Source organism: Trachinotus anak, unplaced genomic scaffold (assembly GCF_046630095.1).
Source record: "Trachinotus anak isolate AG129_WGS33_773 ecotype Australia unplaced genomic scaffold, CSIRO_AGI_Tana_v1 ptg000021l, whole genome shotgun sequence".
NCBI lineage: Eukaryota > Metazoa > Chordata > Actinopteri > Carangiformes > Carangidae > Trachinotus > Trachinotus anak.
In genome coordinates this window covers 21,217,854-21,232,323 of record NW_027273872.1, presented here as the reverse complement: position 1 = coordinate 21,232,323, position 14,470 = coordinate 21,217,854, and the positions used below count along the sequence as shown (strand labels likewise).

The 14,470-nt window shown below is 42.7% G+C and overlaps 1 protein-coding gene across 2 annotated transcripts in view; it reads right to left on the bottom strand.

Moving 5' to 3' along the window:
- The window catches only part of tenm1 (teneurin transmembrane protein 1), a 167,856-nt gene that overhangs the window by 85,130 nt on the left and 68,256 nt on the right, over window positions 1–14,470 (bottom strand). For both annotated transcript variants that reach the window (XM_071506672.1, XM_071506674.1), the window contains exon 6: window positions 3,909–4,082. In XM_071506672.1, the coding sequence (XP_071362773.1) occupies window positions 3,909–4,082 (174 nt within the window). The remainder of the gene's footprint in view (window positions 1–3,908; window positions 4,083–14,470) is intronic.

Sequence of the window (14,470 nt, the reverse complement as noted above, 5' to 3'; positions counted from 1 at the left end):
GCTCTTTAAGAGCCCTCCTCTCTGTCTGTGTCACATTCCATCCATCTACTCACCATTTCCAACCACACCATCAGATAGAGTGAAAACAATTCAGCACTAACTCTCCTTTCATACGGTGGTTTATACAATCATCACCCGGGCTCAGATGGCATTCCACAAGCTCCACATTTCATCATCTCCGCATTATAATGAGGCAATGTGCCGCTCTACTGTATGTCAGTTTGTATCATTTCATATCATTAATTTATCCGGCGTCTTGCATTGAGTGAAATATTATTCCCAACCTCCGATATACTTCATTAAGGCAGGGAATCCACTGACAGAAAATTTCATCTCTGGGCACTTCTTCTTTCATCTGCACCAGAGGAACTTGTATGTGTGTTTATGGGTGTGTCCTCATGCTCGTACGCATGCATGTCCAATATAGTGTCAGCCCCAGGTTGATTATCATGGGGTGAGTGGCAATTAATGTAGCACTAATTAGAGAGGCTTTCATGTATGGAGGACTAAGAAGGACTCCTGGTGATCTCTTGAACCTGCGGGAGAGATAGGAGGAAGAGCATAAAACACAGTGCACCCCGGCTTGACAAGACACTAGCCTTATGCACATGACACAACATGTCAATTAGTATCTACCACCGTGCTGCAGACGGCCTCGTAAGGTAGATTAGAATTCCGCTGTTTTGGATCCTGACTTCGGCGCAGGGCCAACAAATCAAACAAAAAGCCTATCTTTATGGCATTGAGGTTGGCATAAAAACAACACCACTAAAAATACATGAGCAAGAATGCAAGAAGATTACTACCTTCCAATCATTCCACCGAGCTCGTTTCATCTCTCCCTACTGTGTCATCAGTTTATATCAAAACAAGCAGAAACTGATAACTATCCTCCAATCAGTCTCCTCAGCTATCTTTATGCCCCCACTGTTCTGCTACTTGTGTTTATAGCAGTGCATCAAAAATAAAGTCATTTATTCCAAATGGAGAAAAAAAAAACATGCTGCTTGGTTTCTCTGTTTTTTGGATAAACATCATGAAATTGGCTAATAAATTGTTTCTTGAAATTTTTATTTTAATGTCAGCAATTACATAGATCCCTCAAGGAGATTGGTGTCCATCAATCATTCTCCTCTCCTCCCATCACTCACTCTTCTCCCTCCCCACCGTGTCATGTTTTTATCCTTTCCGTTCCCTGCAGCCTCCTCTCACCATCCTTCGCTGTGTAATCTAGGGGATTGTGTGGTCTCTTGGTGTGAGAGGTGATGGGTACAGCAGGATGAGCGTGATAATCTGCCACACTGGATTACAGCCTAATCTCTAATCTCTCTGGCCCTCCTCTGCCCGGGGACCACCTCCACCGTGCCAATTTTAATAATCTGAGCCCCCTGCATCAACGGCTTAGCTTTGCCCATTTTGATTTCCCAGCTTTCATCAAGCACATAAAGCAATAGCAGTTGAAACAATAGATTGTTGTGACGCAACACTTGGAAGTGAATGCCGTGACCCCCGTGTGCTCTATCGGAGGATTTAGCTACTGATGAGAGTGTTAATCTGCAGAATGTGAGGATTCATCAAGAACAGTTGCTTTAGGGATGTCCCAGGTTGCCTAAATTGCAGCGGGTTGCAGTTTGGCTCGCACATCCTCCGCATAAGTGCTGAACATGGGCTCCAACAGCATCCAATGTAATATCCATCAGAGTCAGACTAAGCGTGAAGGTTGCTGTGTCCTGCCTGACTTCATGACCTGGAACACTCACAATTAATGTCCCATATCATGGGGTTAAATTGGTGTTAGTAATTCCTCTGGCTAGTTGAGAGACAGCCGAGTGGAGAAAGGCTATTCTAGTCACGTACTAGCAAAGAAGGAACATGATTAACCAATTACCTTGCCTTTCTAATAAATGAGTAATCAGTTCAAGGCTGATCTCTGCACTGATGTCTCTCTACCGTATTGGAACATTCATTGTACCAAGTGTGTTATGTATGCAAGCCAGGATGCTAATGCAATAGAAACTGATTGGAATTCATGCCAATGGATATATAGTCACTCTCTACATGTTCCAATCATAACGTTTAAATGCTCAAATTTACATCTGAAGAGGATTTTCTCATCTTGCCGCTATTTTAATAATTGTGCTTCAATTCAATCCTGTGGCAAAAACGTCTGAGTGTCTTTGTCCTTGTAGCATTTCTATTTCATCAAGTGAGCAGACAGAGAAAAACAGCAGAAAAACAGTGAGATGAATATATAAGAAAGGAATGTAACCTGTGTATGTTTATGTATTTATTAGAGCTGACCTCTCTGGTGTGTGCCCATGTGTAAGCGGGGCCAGAGGGTGGTTCATTTCATAAAGGTGTCTTAGAAAAGCAGATTAGAAGCAGACTAGATCATGTCTGGTTTATTTCATGACCTTGAAATGCTGACCTTTGACATGAAGAACTGATCACATTAATTCAACAGTGAAGGGAAAAACACGCTTTCACGCTTTGGCGTTCTCGGCCACAAAGCAGCCCTGTCAATGTATGAAAGTGAAACATTACAGCAAACATTAACAAAATAATTACAGTTACCACAGCAAGAGAACGTCACTGAGCAATTGAGCTCAGACTCAAGTAAACGTGAATTCAATGCTGCTAAAATCCACTGTTAGCTTACCTTGTTGCAGCGCTTTGCTTGCAAACATTACATCTTAGGTTCACGTCTCTTGGGTTCAGTAATGTGAATTTTCTATGTGTAATAAGTGCTGAAAATTAATGTGTAGATGTAGAGGCTGCAACATGACATTTAACAGGGTCAAACAGGACTAAAGCCAGGTTATTAATTTTATACCACTGTGTGATAATTAGCAATTTTATTTTTTTCATAAGGTATCAGTTGAATTGTGTTGTACGGATAAGTTCTCTGCCCCATTTTCATAGACTGGTGACTTATGTGTGTCTCTTCATTTTTATTTGGGTGACATAAAAAAAAACATTTCTTACTATGAGGCTACAGGTTGGGGTCAGTGATATTAATTGGGTTTATTTTCATTGCAGTGCATTTAAAAATACACACTGTATGTCAACAGGAACACTGAACTAGCGACATCATCTTTTTCATTCCACACACTCTCCTTCTCCATCTCCAGCAGAGATGAGGAGCAGGCTACAGAGGTCTAGCAATCTCATGTCTTTCTAACTCCACATGCCCAGAATCTTTTTTTTTTTTTTTCCCATTTTCAAACTTGTAGTTTTCAGCCCAAACTGACACTTCCTCCAGAGACATAATTTGCAGCAACTTATCAGATTTCACAAAGCTCTTCTAACTTAGCTCTGAGGAAGTTTTGTGGCTCCAGAGGGTTTTTTTTCCCACATGTGCAGTTGAACTCCCCAAAATCTGTAAACACACTTTGATGTGTAAAAATCAGTGGGTTCCCCTTTAAAACTGAAAGAGATATGACCTCAGACTTTCATAAAGCATTAGGTGCAGCCCATATCAAAATGGGATCGATTTCATATACTACAAACTGACTTGTGTTCAGCTTGAAACCCAGGAGCAAGCTAGTCGGGAGGGATACGTTTCTATGGTAACTTGGGTCAGACTTAGTTGGACCGTAATGAAACTGAATTTCCTGAAAATAAGTCTGACTTAGTAAAATAAGCCCGATTTCAACAGTAATCTGACTTTATGAAACCACCTCGCTTTATTGCTTTTCAATTGTCATGAAAATACAAAATAGGAGCAGCCCTGTGAAAATGAAGCGAAAAGCTCTAAGCCCCTGTTCATTCAATACGTTTTATATTTACTAAATTACAAATTGCTGTATTACATTTGTTTTGTTGCTACTGACGGGCAAATCTTGTCAATAGTTGGGTGGGGAACTTCTGTTATTATGGTGCAGTACTGTGTGTGTGTCTCTGCTCACCTCTGTCACCAGCGTGTGTGTTTTCAGGGTTGAGTGTGTCCAGCAGGTGGATGGAGCTGGTAGGTCTGGTTTTGCCGCGGTCCTCCTGCTGATGGTCAGCCGAGCTCAGGCCGTTCTCATACAGCTGGCTCTCTCCGTGCCGCAGATGCCAGGTCAGACCTAACAGGTGGACCGCTACAAACACACACACACACACACACACACACAATGACAGCAAAAGGGAGAGAAAAAGCAGACAGAAAAGATCATTATTCAATGCATGCAGAGGGGTGTGTCTGAATCTTCTTTAATGCCCATCTCAGAACTCTGACTCAGTTTATGTGCTTATTAGTGCCTGGCAAGACAATGGACAATTAGTAAATACACTAACAACACATCCACAGAACTCTCTCTCACACACACACACACAGACACACACACACACAAACACACACATAAATACGTCCAGTATTTGCACGTACACATGAACAGTGAACGTGGCAGAGGTGGGCAATTAAGGCAGATCTTCAGAGCCTGAGCCTAGGGCTGGTATTAAAGCGCTAACACAGTCTTTTATGCATGACTAATGATGCTTTGAAAGCTGCTGCCGATTCACAATCCATATGGGCCTTTTAAACAACAAAGGGTATGGGAGTGTACTGGATTCCCCCTCCCACTCATAAAACTGTTTACTAGGACGACAATCCAACATGCTGTTAAATAAAAACAACTAACACCTGCCCATTAAGGAAATTAATTAGTGTCTTGCAAGGCTGTCAATAAAATGTTCAGTAAAACATTCACCTTGCTCTGACCAATCATCAGGTTCCATTCATGTGAGATTGTACTCCAACACTGCTTTAGTTTTATACTTTAAAAGAATCTAAAAAGGTAATGTCTCCTTGCTGATAGGAAGAACAAAGCAAATGAAATAAATCATTGCGGGTTTTTTCTCCTCTGACACATTCGGAACATCAAACAAAAGCAAAGACTCAAATCAAAAAGTTACTAGGCGCTGGTGGCAGTCAGAGGATGGCTGCTGCATGCAGATCAAGGTAAGGAACTTCTAACGACTTCAAACATCTTCACTGTCTGTCTTCTGTCTGCTGATTGCCTCGCCGACACCCAGAAAAAGCTCTTGACACACGTGTGCACAAAATGGCTGCTTAGAAAAACAAATCCACAATTACACAGCGTGACCAACACAATCACGCAGGTACAGCGCAGCTCACACAACTGCATTAGAGTCCCCGCTGTTCTTATCTGCACGTGCATGCACACACCCACACACCTACACGCTCACCCACACTTGATCCCCAGCTGATGAGGAATACCTAATTAAAACTCCAGATAGTTCAAAGCCATTTGCATTCACTTTCCATTGCAGAAGGAGGGAAAAAAGGAACTATTTCCTCTGAAAAATACAGCAAATCTATGATGAGCTCTGAGAGTTGAAGCCAATTTGGTCCCATGCTCCTCTCTGTCATCTATGGGGATCAGAAAATCATACATTTCAACATTTCAACTTCTGACTAGCACTAGCCACTGTTGGTTTAGCTATCTACTCATGCACAATATGAGCTCTTCAAAGCAGAACACTGACGATTACTAGGGCCACAAGGGAGACGTCATGCATCATTTAATTCAGACTAATTGAACTGTCAGCCTGTGACGAGACCAGACATGGACACGTGCAGATTCTTCACATCAATGTGGGTACAAGTCACTCATTTTAATTTTTCCATCACTGTAGTTTCCTTAATTTTCCTTTTAAAAGATGCAATGTGGAGGATTTACTCATTAACACGTCGCTGTGAAATTACTTGTGATGACTCATTCTGACGCTGAAAAAAAAAAAAAAAAAAAAAAAAAAGTCTGACAAACGGTAACCCAAATGATCTGCCACGTACATTCAATTTCATGGGTTTAGTTTCCAGCAAAATCCCTTATGGTTGTCTGGTGCTGTAAGTACTGCATCTTTAGCAGACAGGTGGGAGAAAAAAAATAACAAGTCGGTAGAGAAAAACTGGCAGAGAAACCAACTGATGATAGTCAGGATCATATTTTATTTAACAATGACAGATTTAGAGACAATACCGCAAAGAATTCCTTTAAAATATGACCCATTATCAACTCTCTGCTATTAGAATTAAACATGAAATATGATGTTGCACCTACAAATGTTGGTTTGTATGCATCATCACTGTTTGTACTGCATTATATTACGCAGTGGACTGGAACAACCTATCATGGTTTCATAAATTAGTCTGTAAGAGTGCTTGGTAAGGGATAACAAGTTCTTCCCAAACTGAAACATTTTGCATTTTCGCCATTCAATCTCTCCATTCTCTCCTCACTTCCTCTCATCTGAATTGCTTTTCTTTCTCTCCTTGTACCCCCACACCTCTGTTAGCCAAGTGTTACCCACTCCAGTAATGACTCGGCAGCGACAGTCCTCATGGGCTCTCCTATCTTCTCCTCTTCACTGTTGCATCCCTCCTCAAAAGCCCCTCAGACCACACTCCTCCTGCTCCAGCTCATCAGCCTCTCTCTCCCTCCGTCTCTCGCACTCTCTTGTTTTATGGCTGTTGACCTTTTGCTAGAACACTTACCATCTAGAGTCACAGAGCACACACACATACATGCACACATGTACACACACACACACACACACACACACACACACACACTAAACTGAGGATGGATAAGGAGCTGTGAATGTGAGGAGGAGAGGATGGTGGTGGAGAGTGCGAGTTTGTGTGGACGCTCTTGTGCTTTTGAGGACCCGATGTACTCACACTAATCTAAAGTCTTAGTGAGGACATGTTTGTTGTTATTCACTTGACCATGTTAATCCTGGGTATTTAAAAACTACTTTTGGAGCCACAGGCAAGGGCAGGAGCAGGGCTTTAATCTAGGTATATATTTGGAGATACAGTGGTATATCTCTGATGTCTAGTCCCATTCATTTACTGCAGCTGACGGGCACCTGGATCACTTCTGAGGCTTGAATGGACATGAAACTTGCCTGCTTGAATCGGTACAAAAGAAAAGAACTGCTGAAGGTTCATTCATGACCTTAGAAACATAGTTTGACAAAATAATCACAACTCAAGGTCCACTTACTAGCTTTTCCCCATGGAGAGAGGGAGTTTGCTCAGTTGTCATGGAGACATGTTGCTGTCATAAGATATGCTGTTGCCATAGGCATCAGAGTGGACCTTGAGTTTGTCTGGGGAATTGTGTTAGTATATATATATATATGGTCTGATATGAGGGTCTGATGTATAAGCCTGTGTACATGAAATTAATGAGTTATTAGAGAGGTCAGTTACAACTCAAGCAGGGGCAGATTAACCATCAACCATTAACAATGAGGCCGGGGGGCAAACATTTGATGTCAGCAGCTGTTGATGCTACACAGGGATATTACCCCAACCCATTTTTGTCCAGTGTTCCAGTAACTATACTAATATTTCTACACTGGATTACTACCCTCTCCCAGATTTTCTGTATGTAAGGTTGTGGTAATTTGATTCACATTTTTTTTGCTTGACTAACTAAAACTCATTTGACACAGTCTCTCTCCATACAAGTAGGTCCCAAGATATTTTAATTTTACTTCAATGGTGCCAACTGCCAAACAAATGAGTAATTATTGAATTCCCTCCTATATATTGCAACAGAGACAACCTGGAGCGTTTCTCTAATGTCTGCAGCATTTGGATAATTTGCCCGTCAGGCAATCAAGCTTTGGTCCAATAGCATTTCTGTGAGGAACAGCCAGTCACAGGTTTAAGATTCTGTTGTGTGCACTGCTTATGGCTAAAGCTTACACTCCATAAAAAGCTAAGCAGTTGAAGCAGTTAGTGGTTAATTCATCAGTTAAAGGAAATAGTTTGCCATTTTGGGAAATGTGTTTATTCGCTTTTTTGCCAGAAGGTAGATGAGAGGACTGATACCTCTCTCAAGTCTGTATGGTAAATGTGAGCTTAGCTACAGCCAACAGCTGGTTATCTTAGCTTAGCATAAAGACAAAATACACCTACCGGTACCTCTAAAGTGACATGAGCGTGGTGGCCATCTTCTCATCTAACTCCTGCCAATAAACCATGGATTCACATTTCCTAAAATGGATTTACTGTCACATTCAGGGTTGATGTTGGATGAATTCAACTATGCCACAGTATTATTTCCCAATTGTGACAACAGAGTGTTCAAAGTGAATTTGCTACAGCTTTGACCGGCTTCTTATTCCTCATAGGCATTGGCAGCTACGGCTCATGGGTGTTGTAGTATTCAGAGCCATCTGCTATACCAAAACAAAGAAAACAGCATGATTTCTCACAATCAAATCTGAAATAATTAAAACTGATGGTTGTGACATCAACATATAGTTGGATATTGTTATATTATCCAGGAAACTTCAGTGTTTGTTCTTTCATTTGGCTTTTTTTCTTGATTCTTTCTTGCTCGGGTCATAGTGCAGAAACAGACAGTATGATTTGCCCTGTGTTTCTATGCACACACACACACACACACACACACACACACCCTCTCTAGTGTTTACAAGATTTTATACATTTTCCAACGTATGTGTGGACACGTAACACACATGCACACTCACACAGACACACACTTCGACACAGCAAGCAGTCAGTTATGCGAGCAGCATGTGCTCAGCATGAACCTTCACTCTCGCTCTCTTTTTCCCCCTCTCTGTCTATCCATCTCTCTCCCAGTGTCCATCTTTCTCCCTCGCTCTCTCACACAAAAATGAACATAACCGCCACCCGTTAGAGAGGCACTCCGAGTGAGTCCAGTCATTATAACGCGAGCGGCGGTGGCGGCAGCGAGCAGCAGTGCAGTGAGCTAACAGGCCGAGGTCCTCGCGCACATGAACCATTGATCAGTGTGACAGTGAGATGACTGCCAGAGGTAATAGGACAGCACTGCTGTGAGGGGATTCTGTACTGTACCCTCGCTGTCAGCTACCCTGCTGAGATATGCGCGGAGGATGTGGCAGGCTGAAGAGAACAGCGCCGGCTGCAGTGAGAGACTGAGACAGTTCAGTAGTAAGAGAAAGAAGCACTTGATGTGGCTTTTTCAGGTTTACTTAAACCACCATGGAGAGAAATAAGAGAACAGAAGCGGGTGGAAATTTGTGAATAAAGTTAGCAAGGCTGCTGAGATAACAACTGCTCCCCTACAGCTGTTGCAACATTAACAGCTGGAAAGCCTGCTGTATGGATGGCATATCTTCATTGTGACAGCAATAAATTGCAAGTCTGAACCACTAAATTCTCTCCACCAGTCTTTCCAGACAGCCAGCTTTTAAAAGCCGGCTATTTGAGCTACTAGACGTAGAGATAATGCTAGCTTGCAGTTGCTGCTGCTGTTGTTACTATTGTTGTTGTCAGGCATGTGTGTGTCTCCAGATTAGATAGAAATGATTGTGGGCTCCAGTGATGATTAGATTTCACACTTGTGGTGGGAGAAAGAGAAGGAGATAGAGAAAGAAAATTGTGTTGGTGTGTGTGTGTGTGTGTGTGTGTATGTGTGTGTGTGTGCGTATACACTACTGTTTAATGCATTTGTATCAGTCCTGAGCTGGGTTGCAGGACACAATGGATGAGACTGACTGTGAATATACTGTCTTATCGATAACCATTACAGCCAAGGTAGCACTGCAGTCAGTTAAAAATGATTTATCAATACTCTCGCACAAGCGGAAACACACCCAGGCCTGATTGCCAAGTTCTTTTCTCTCATACACATAGCTAACCGCCAACTATATTCCATCTGACAACCATAGACTACAGCTGGCTTTGCCCGGCAGCAAACACTTTCAAGAGCATCAGTCATTGGATTTAGAGTGTAGTTTAGCATGTACAGTAAAAGCAATTGCTCATCCGAGTTCTGCATGGCTGTGTCAGCCTCTAGCTAAGCCAAAACTTCTGAGGGATGGCAGAAAGAAAAGCAGAGCGAGAGAGAAGGGCAGAGGGAGATAAAAGACGGAGGGAGAGGGAGAGAGGGGAGTAAGAGAGAAGAAGAGACAAATGGGGAAAACAAGTGTGAAGGAGAGTGAAGGAGAGGGACTTCAGAGCCAATAAAACAAATCTGTGTCTAAGTCAACGTTAGAGTAGAGACTGAGAGCCTGAGGGTCCCCCTGCCCTCCTGCCTTTTTGCCTGTCGGCCCTTGCTCCACTCTGACAGACAAGAGGTGCTAAAGTGTTTTTCTTTCTCTCCTCCATCAGCCCCTTGAAAGCTACTAATATCACTGTCATGACTGTTTAAGTGTGTAGGTTTGCGTGCATGAGTGTGCGTCTGCTGACATTTGCTTGTCTGCAAGTGTGTGCGTGTTTGAGCAACAGCGCAGCGGCAATTTCTTGACTGGTATAAACCTCGAGACTCATCATTGGTGTGACCTTGCTAATCAGGGATGGGAAGTCCTGTTTGGATAAAGGGATAAAATGACAGAAAGAGGGATAAAGGAAGAGCGGAGGTGGTGACACACTTCTCATGTCTTGAATGATGAGATTTGCTGTATATCCTGGTGTTTATTTACCAGTAAAACTCGCCGTCACTGTCATCTGGTTAGTCACGGTAGCGTCGGTACACCAAGTCCAACAGATCACAGCTTTCTGCTTCACGCATTTCTCTGTTGTCTTTCATTTCTAATCACGCCCCCTCTCCCTCTCTTTCCCTCTGTCAGAGTCCCCCACTCCCTCTGTCTATCTCCCACTCGCCGTCTTTCCGATCTGGCCCCTTTCTGAAAGCTGAGTCATGTTACAACAGACAGAATAGTGTTAAACGAGCAGGGGATCGGCGCCATGTTAGATCCCCCTCCGGCAGCCACCATCTACCACCACTGAGAGCTGAAACACTGCAGACAAACAGCGACTCACAACTGCCGCTCACAGTCACATACAGCTCGGTCCCTGCGTGCTTGTGTGTGTCGGTGCGTGGCTGCGCGACCGTGTGTGTTTGTGTGTATGTGAGTGTCATAGAGAGGATGGGAAAGAAAAAACAGTGCGAGTGTGAGTTACAGCGCGTGCCGGCGTGCACGAGCAGGAGCATGTTCCTGCCCGGTGAACTATTGGAGCTATTGAGGCTATTTTATTGCAGCCTCTCTGACCTTCTGAAGACATTTTACCAAAGGGCTCTCTCACCATTCAGAGCTTTCTGACCAGAGACTGTCTGGCCATTTAAAGCAATTTTACCAAAGGCTTCAGTAGCTGTTAGAGCAGTTTTAGGAAAGGCCAGTGGGTTTCTTTGAGCTGCATTAGATGACCAAAATACAAGACTGAAAACAAAGAGAAACCGGACCATTCAATACAGACCCCAATGAGGCATGAAGCAGCTGGCTGAAAGAAGCTGGGGTGAGGACAACACACACACGCACACACACAAACACACTCACACACACTTACGCACAAACAAAATCCCGAGTCAGGCACACACCTTTACGTACATGTCCACACACATTTGGACACAGATACACGTGCATGTAAAGCTCAGTTTTTCTTTTCTTTCTTTTTAACCGATTTGCACCAAAATAACACTAAGATTTTGTGAAGGAGCAGAGCAGTTTCAGCCAATTTTCACCTTGAATTTCTGTTCCCATGCTGCAAGAGCAAGAGCACTGAACACCAGAGTTTACAGTAAACAACTCCAGAAAATGCTTCTATAAATAGGAGGTGATGAGAAAAATCATGAGAAAAACACAAATGTGCTGCTAGTTGAGCACCAGAGTCTGTCTGAGGTTGTAAATAAAAAAATCAAACAAAACAATAAACAGTTAAAAGACAGAATTCAAATGGAAATTGAAAATAGAACTAGTACACTATTTGTATAGCTGATGTGTAATAACTGGAATAAACATCAATAAATCAGCTGATTTTCTTTTGAAAAACTAATCAGCCCTTAACACACACACACACACACACATTTAAACACAATATGACTTAAATGTGAAAGCCCTCTCATTTTTAGCTAGTTATGCAACAGATTAAAAACATCTGTTGAGACAAAGATAATAAAACCAATAAACGACGCAGAACACGGCAGCCTTGCTGTACTGTGATTGAGTCATGGTGTGTGACAGTTTTGTGTTGAGTCCAGCTGAACTGTGCTGAGCAAGAGCACTCCTAATAGAAGAGAGTTCTACTTCCCAGGCCCTACTGGAAACAAGTCGTAGCGGCCAATCTTACCCACTCAGCATTGCTGAGTAGATAATTGGTTGCCAGTTGCCCTCCTCGACAGAGCTGCACAATGCGCAGGATCGCAGCTGATCCCAGACAAAAAGGCGACCACCTGTTCAAAAACTTCCCTTTGGGAGAAGGTAACATTTCATTAGGAGCAGGCCGACCGAGCGCTTCAACAGCTTCATCTAGACAGCCGTCACCAGGCTCAGCCGACCCCCTGACTTCACCTGTACACAATCTCTGGCCTCCTGCCCACCACCTGCTATCAGAACAGACTGCAATCCCCAGTACTCTGACTTCTCACTCCACTGAGGTTATTATCACTATACAATGTTACAGTCAGCTAATGAATGTGCTGCAATCCGCACGCCATCATCACAGACGGCCATATTCATCAGTGCCTGGTACCAAGTGCCGGCTCTTTTGCATTCCTCATTTCGTCTGCACTTTGTGCTGCATACCACCTACCTTTAGCTTCAGGAACTGATGTGACTCAGTGTTCAAAACGTTTTAAAGCATTTTTATCCCACTCAGTACAACTATCTCAAAGTGCAGTACAATATGCTGTGCAATGGCCTGCAGATTGTGCTGTCTGATTGCATTTGGGGCACAGTTCAGACTGAATAAAAGTAGCAGATCTTCAGCAGAGTGACTCAGCATATTTGAGCTTTATTTCCAATTTAAACTTGGACTGTCTTTTTATTTTGGGCTTGTCTTTGCTTCCATGTGGATTTGTTCAAAGTCTTTGCTTTTTTTCACGTCTGTCTTTCTGTTGAGGTATGTCCTAATTACTTTAAACACTGTAACTGAATTGGAAACTATTTTTCACAGTATTCGTTTATAACCGATGTGTTTCACGACAAGCGACATATTTTTAATAGGAGTTGGTTTAAATAACAACTTTCTTGATGACAACTGCTTTCACCAAGTCAAGCTGCAATGTTCATCTGTCCTGTTTGGGTGTTGCTAGGAGGGATCGGCCTTAGATAAAGCTTCCCCTCACTGGTAACACAATTTTTGATGTTTTCTCAGCTTTGCACCAAGGAAAGTTTCTTTGTTCAGGTTTGCTGTGTTTGCTAGTGATGAGATATGAGAACCTGGAGCATTGATGCTGAAGACGGATGGATTATTACCTCAGACCAATGTAGGTCATCTTCTCTTATGCCTGACAAAAGTTCCATCATGCACCTCAGTCCAATATGTCCGCAAGAGGTTGCGCTGGCTGGAAACACTCACTCTCTGTTGGCCTAACTAAGGGAGCTGGTCGCTGTGACATTACTTTGAGTCTTTGTTCACTTGTTACAGTTGTTGTCCACAGGACAAAAAACTTGTTGATCAGATACATGATGCACAGTCTGTACAGTTCTTTCACAACTGGTGCATTTGTTTAACAATTCCAAGTTTTTCACATTTTACATTTAGTCAAAAGACACAGCATCTTTAATGTATAGTCACTTTTTCTAAAAGTCTATACTGCTCAGCCTACATGTGCCCTGAACACCACACTCCTCCGCTCTCTTCTCCAGTGTTCACAACTTAACAACTTTGTCACTAGATTTGGCAACTTTCCAGAGCCCTTTAGCACTTTTATTTCAGTAATGAGCCTTAGCAACAAATGTAGCCACTTTTTGAGCAGGCATCAGCTACTTTCTCTGTTTACTTTCATCAGCTGCAGCTCTCCTGTTCACATAACAGCTGCTGGTTATGCAAGTTGAGAGCCAGGTTCAACCAACCGACCAGTAGTACGTCTGAAACATAAATGTGCTGCATTTGTGTGAGCCAGTGAGATGAACCACTGAGCACTGGGTCACAAGAGTTCCCCTTAATCAGCCCCCTCCACCACCAACACTCCAAAACGTTCAGTGCTTTCTTAGTTAATTAATTACAATTAATTAAAAGCTAATTGTTTGTTCTGTTTTTCCCTCTTTTCTGTTTCCAAAAACAGAACAAATGGTGATAAAAGACAGAAAAGTTCATTTATCATTGCCACTATAAAGGTGACTAACCTTCACCTTCACTCTGACAGAAACTCCCTCCTGTCTTTCTCTCCTGTGGTTCCCCGCTAACCAGCTAGCTTTAGATTTTGATGTAAGTGAAACAGATGAAGCAGTTACATAAATACACACATTAAGTTCAGTCAAGTCAAACCTTGTTGCAGCGGTGTGCTGAACCATTCCCATCCTGTTTGGAGGTTCCAGGGAGAAAGAAGGCAGCCATTTATTTATTTATTTATTTATTTTTTGACTTGTGTACAGCCGAACTACCAGTGGAAGGTAGGCGTGCGTTGACGTGATGCCTTGTGACACTGTTCTGTCTCCAGCCTCGCCTTCCCTCTTTAAAAAAATGTGTTTTTATTCTGATAAAAAAGCTGTTTTA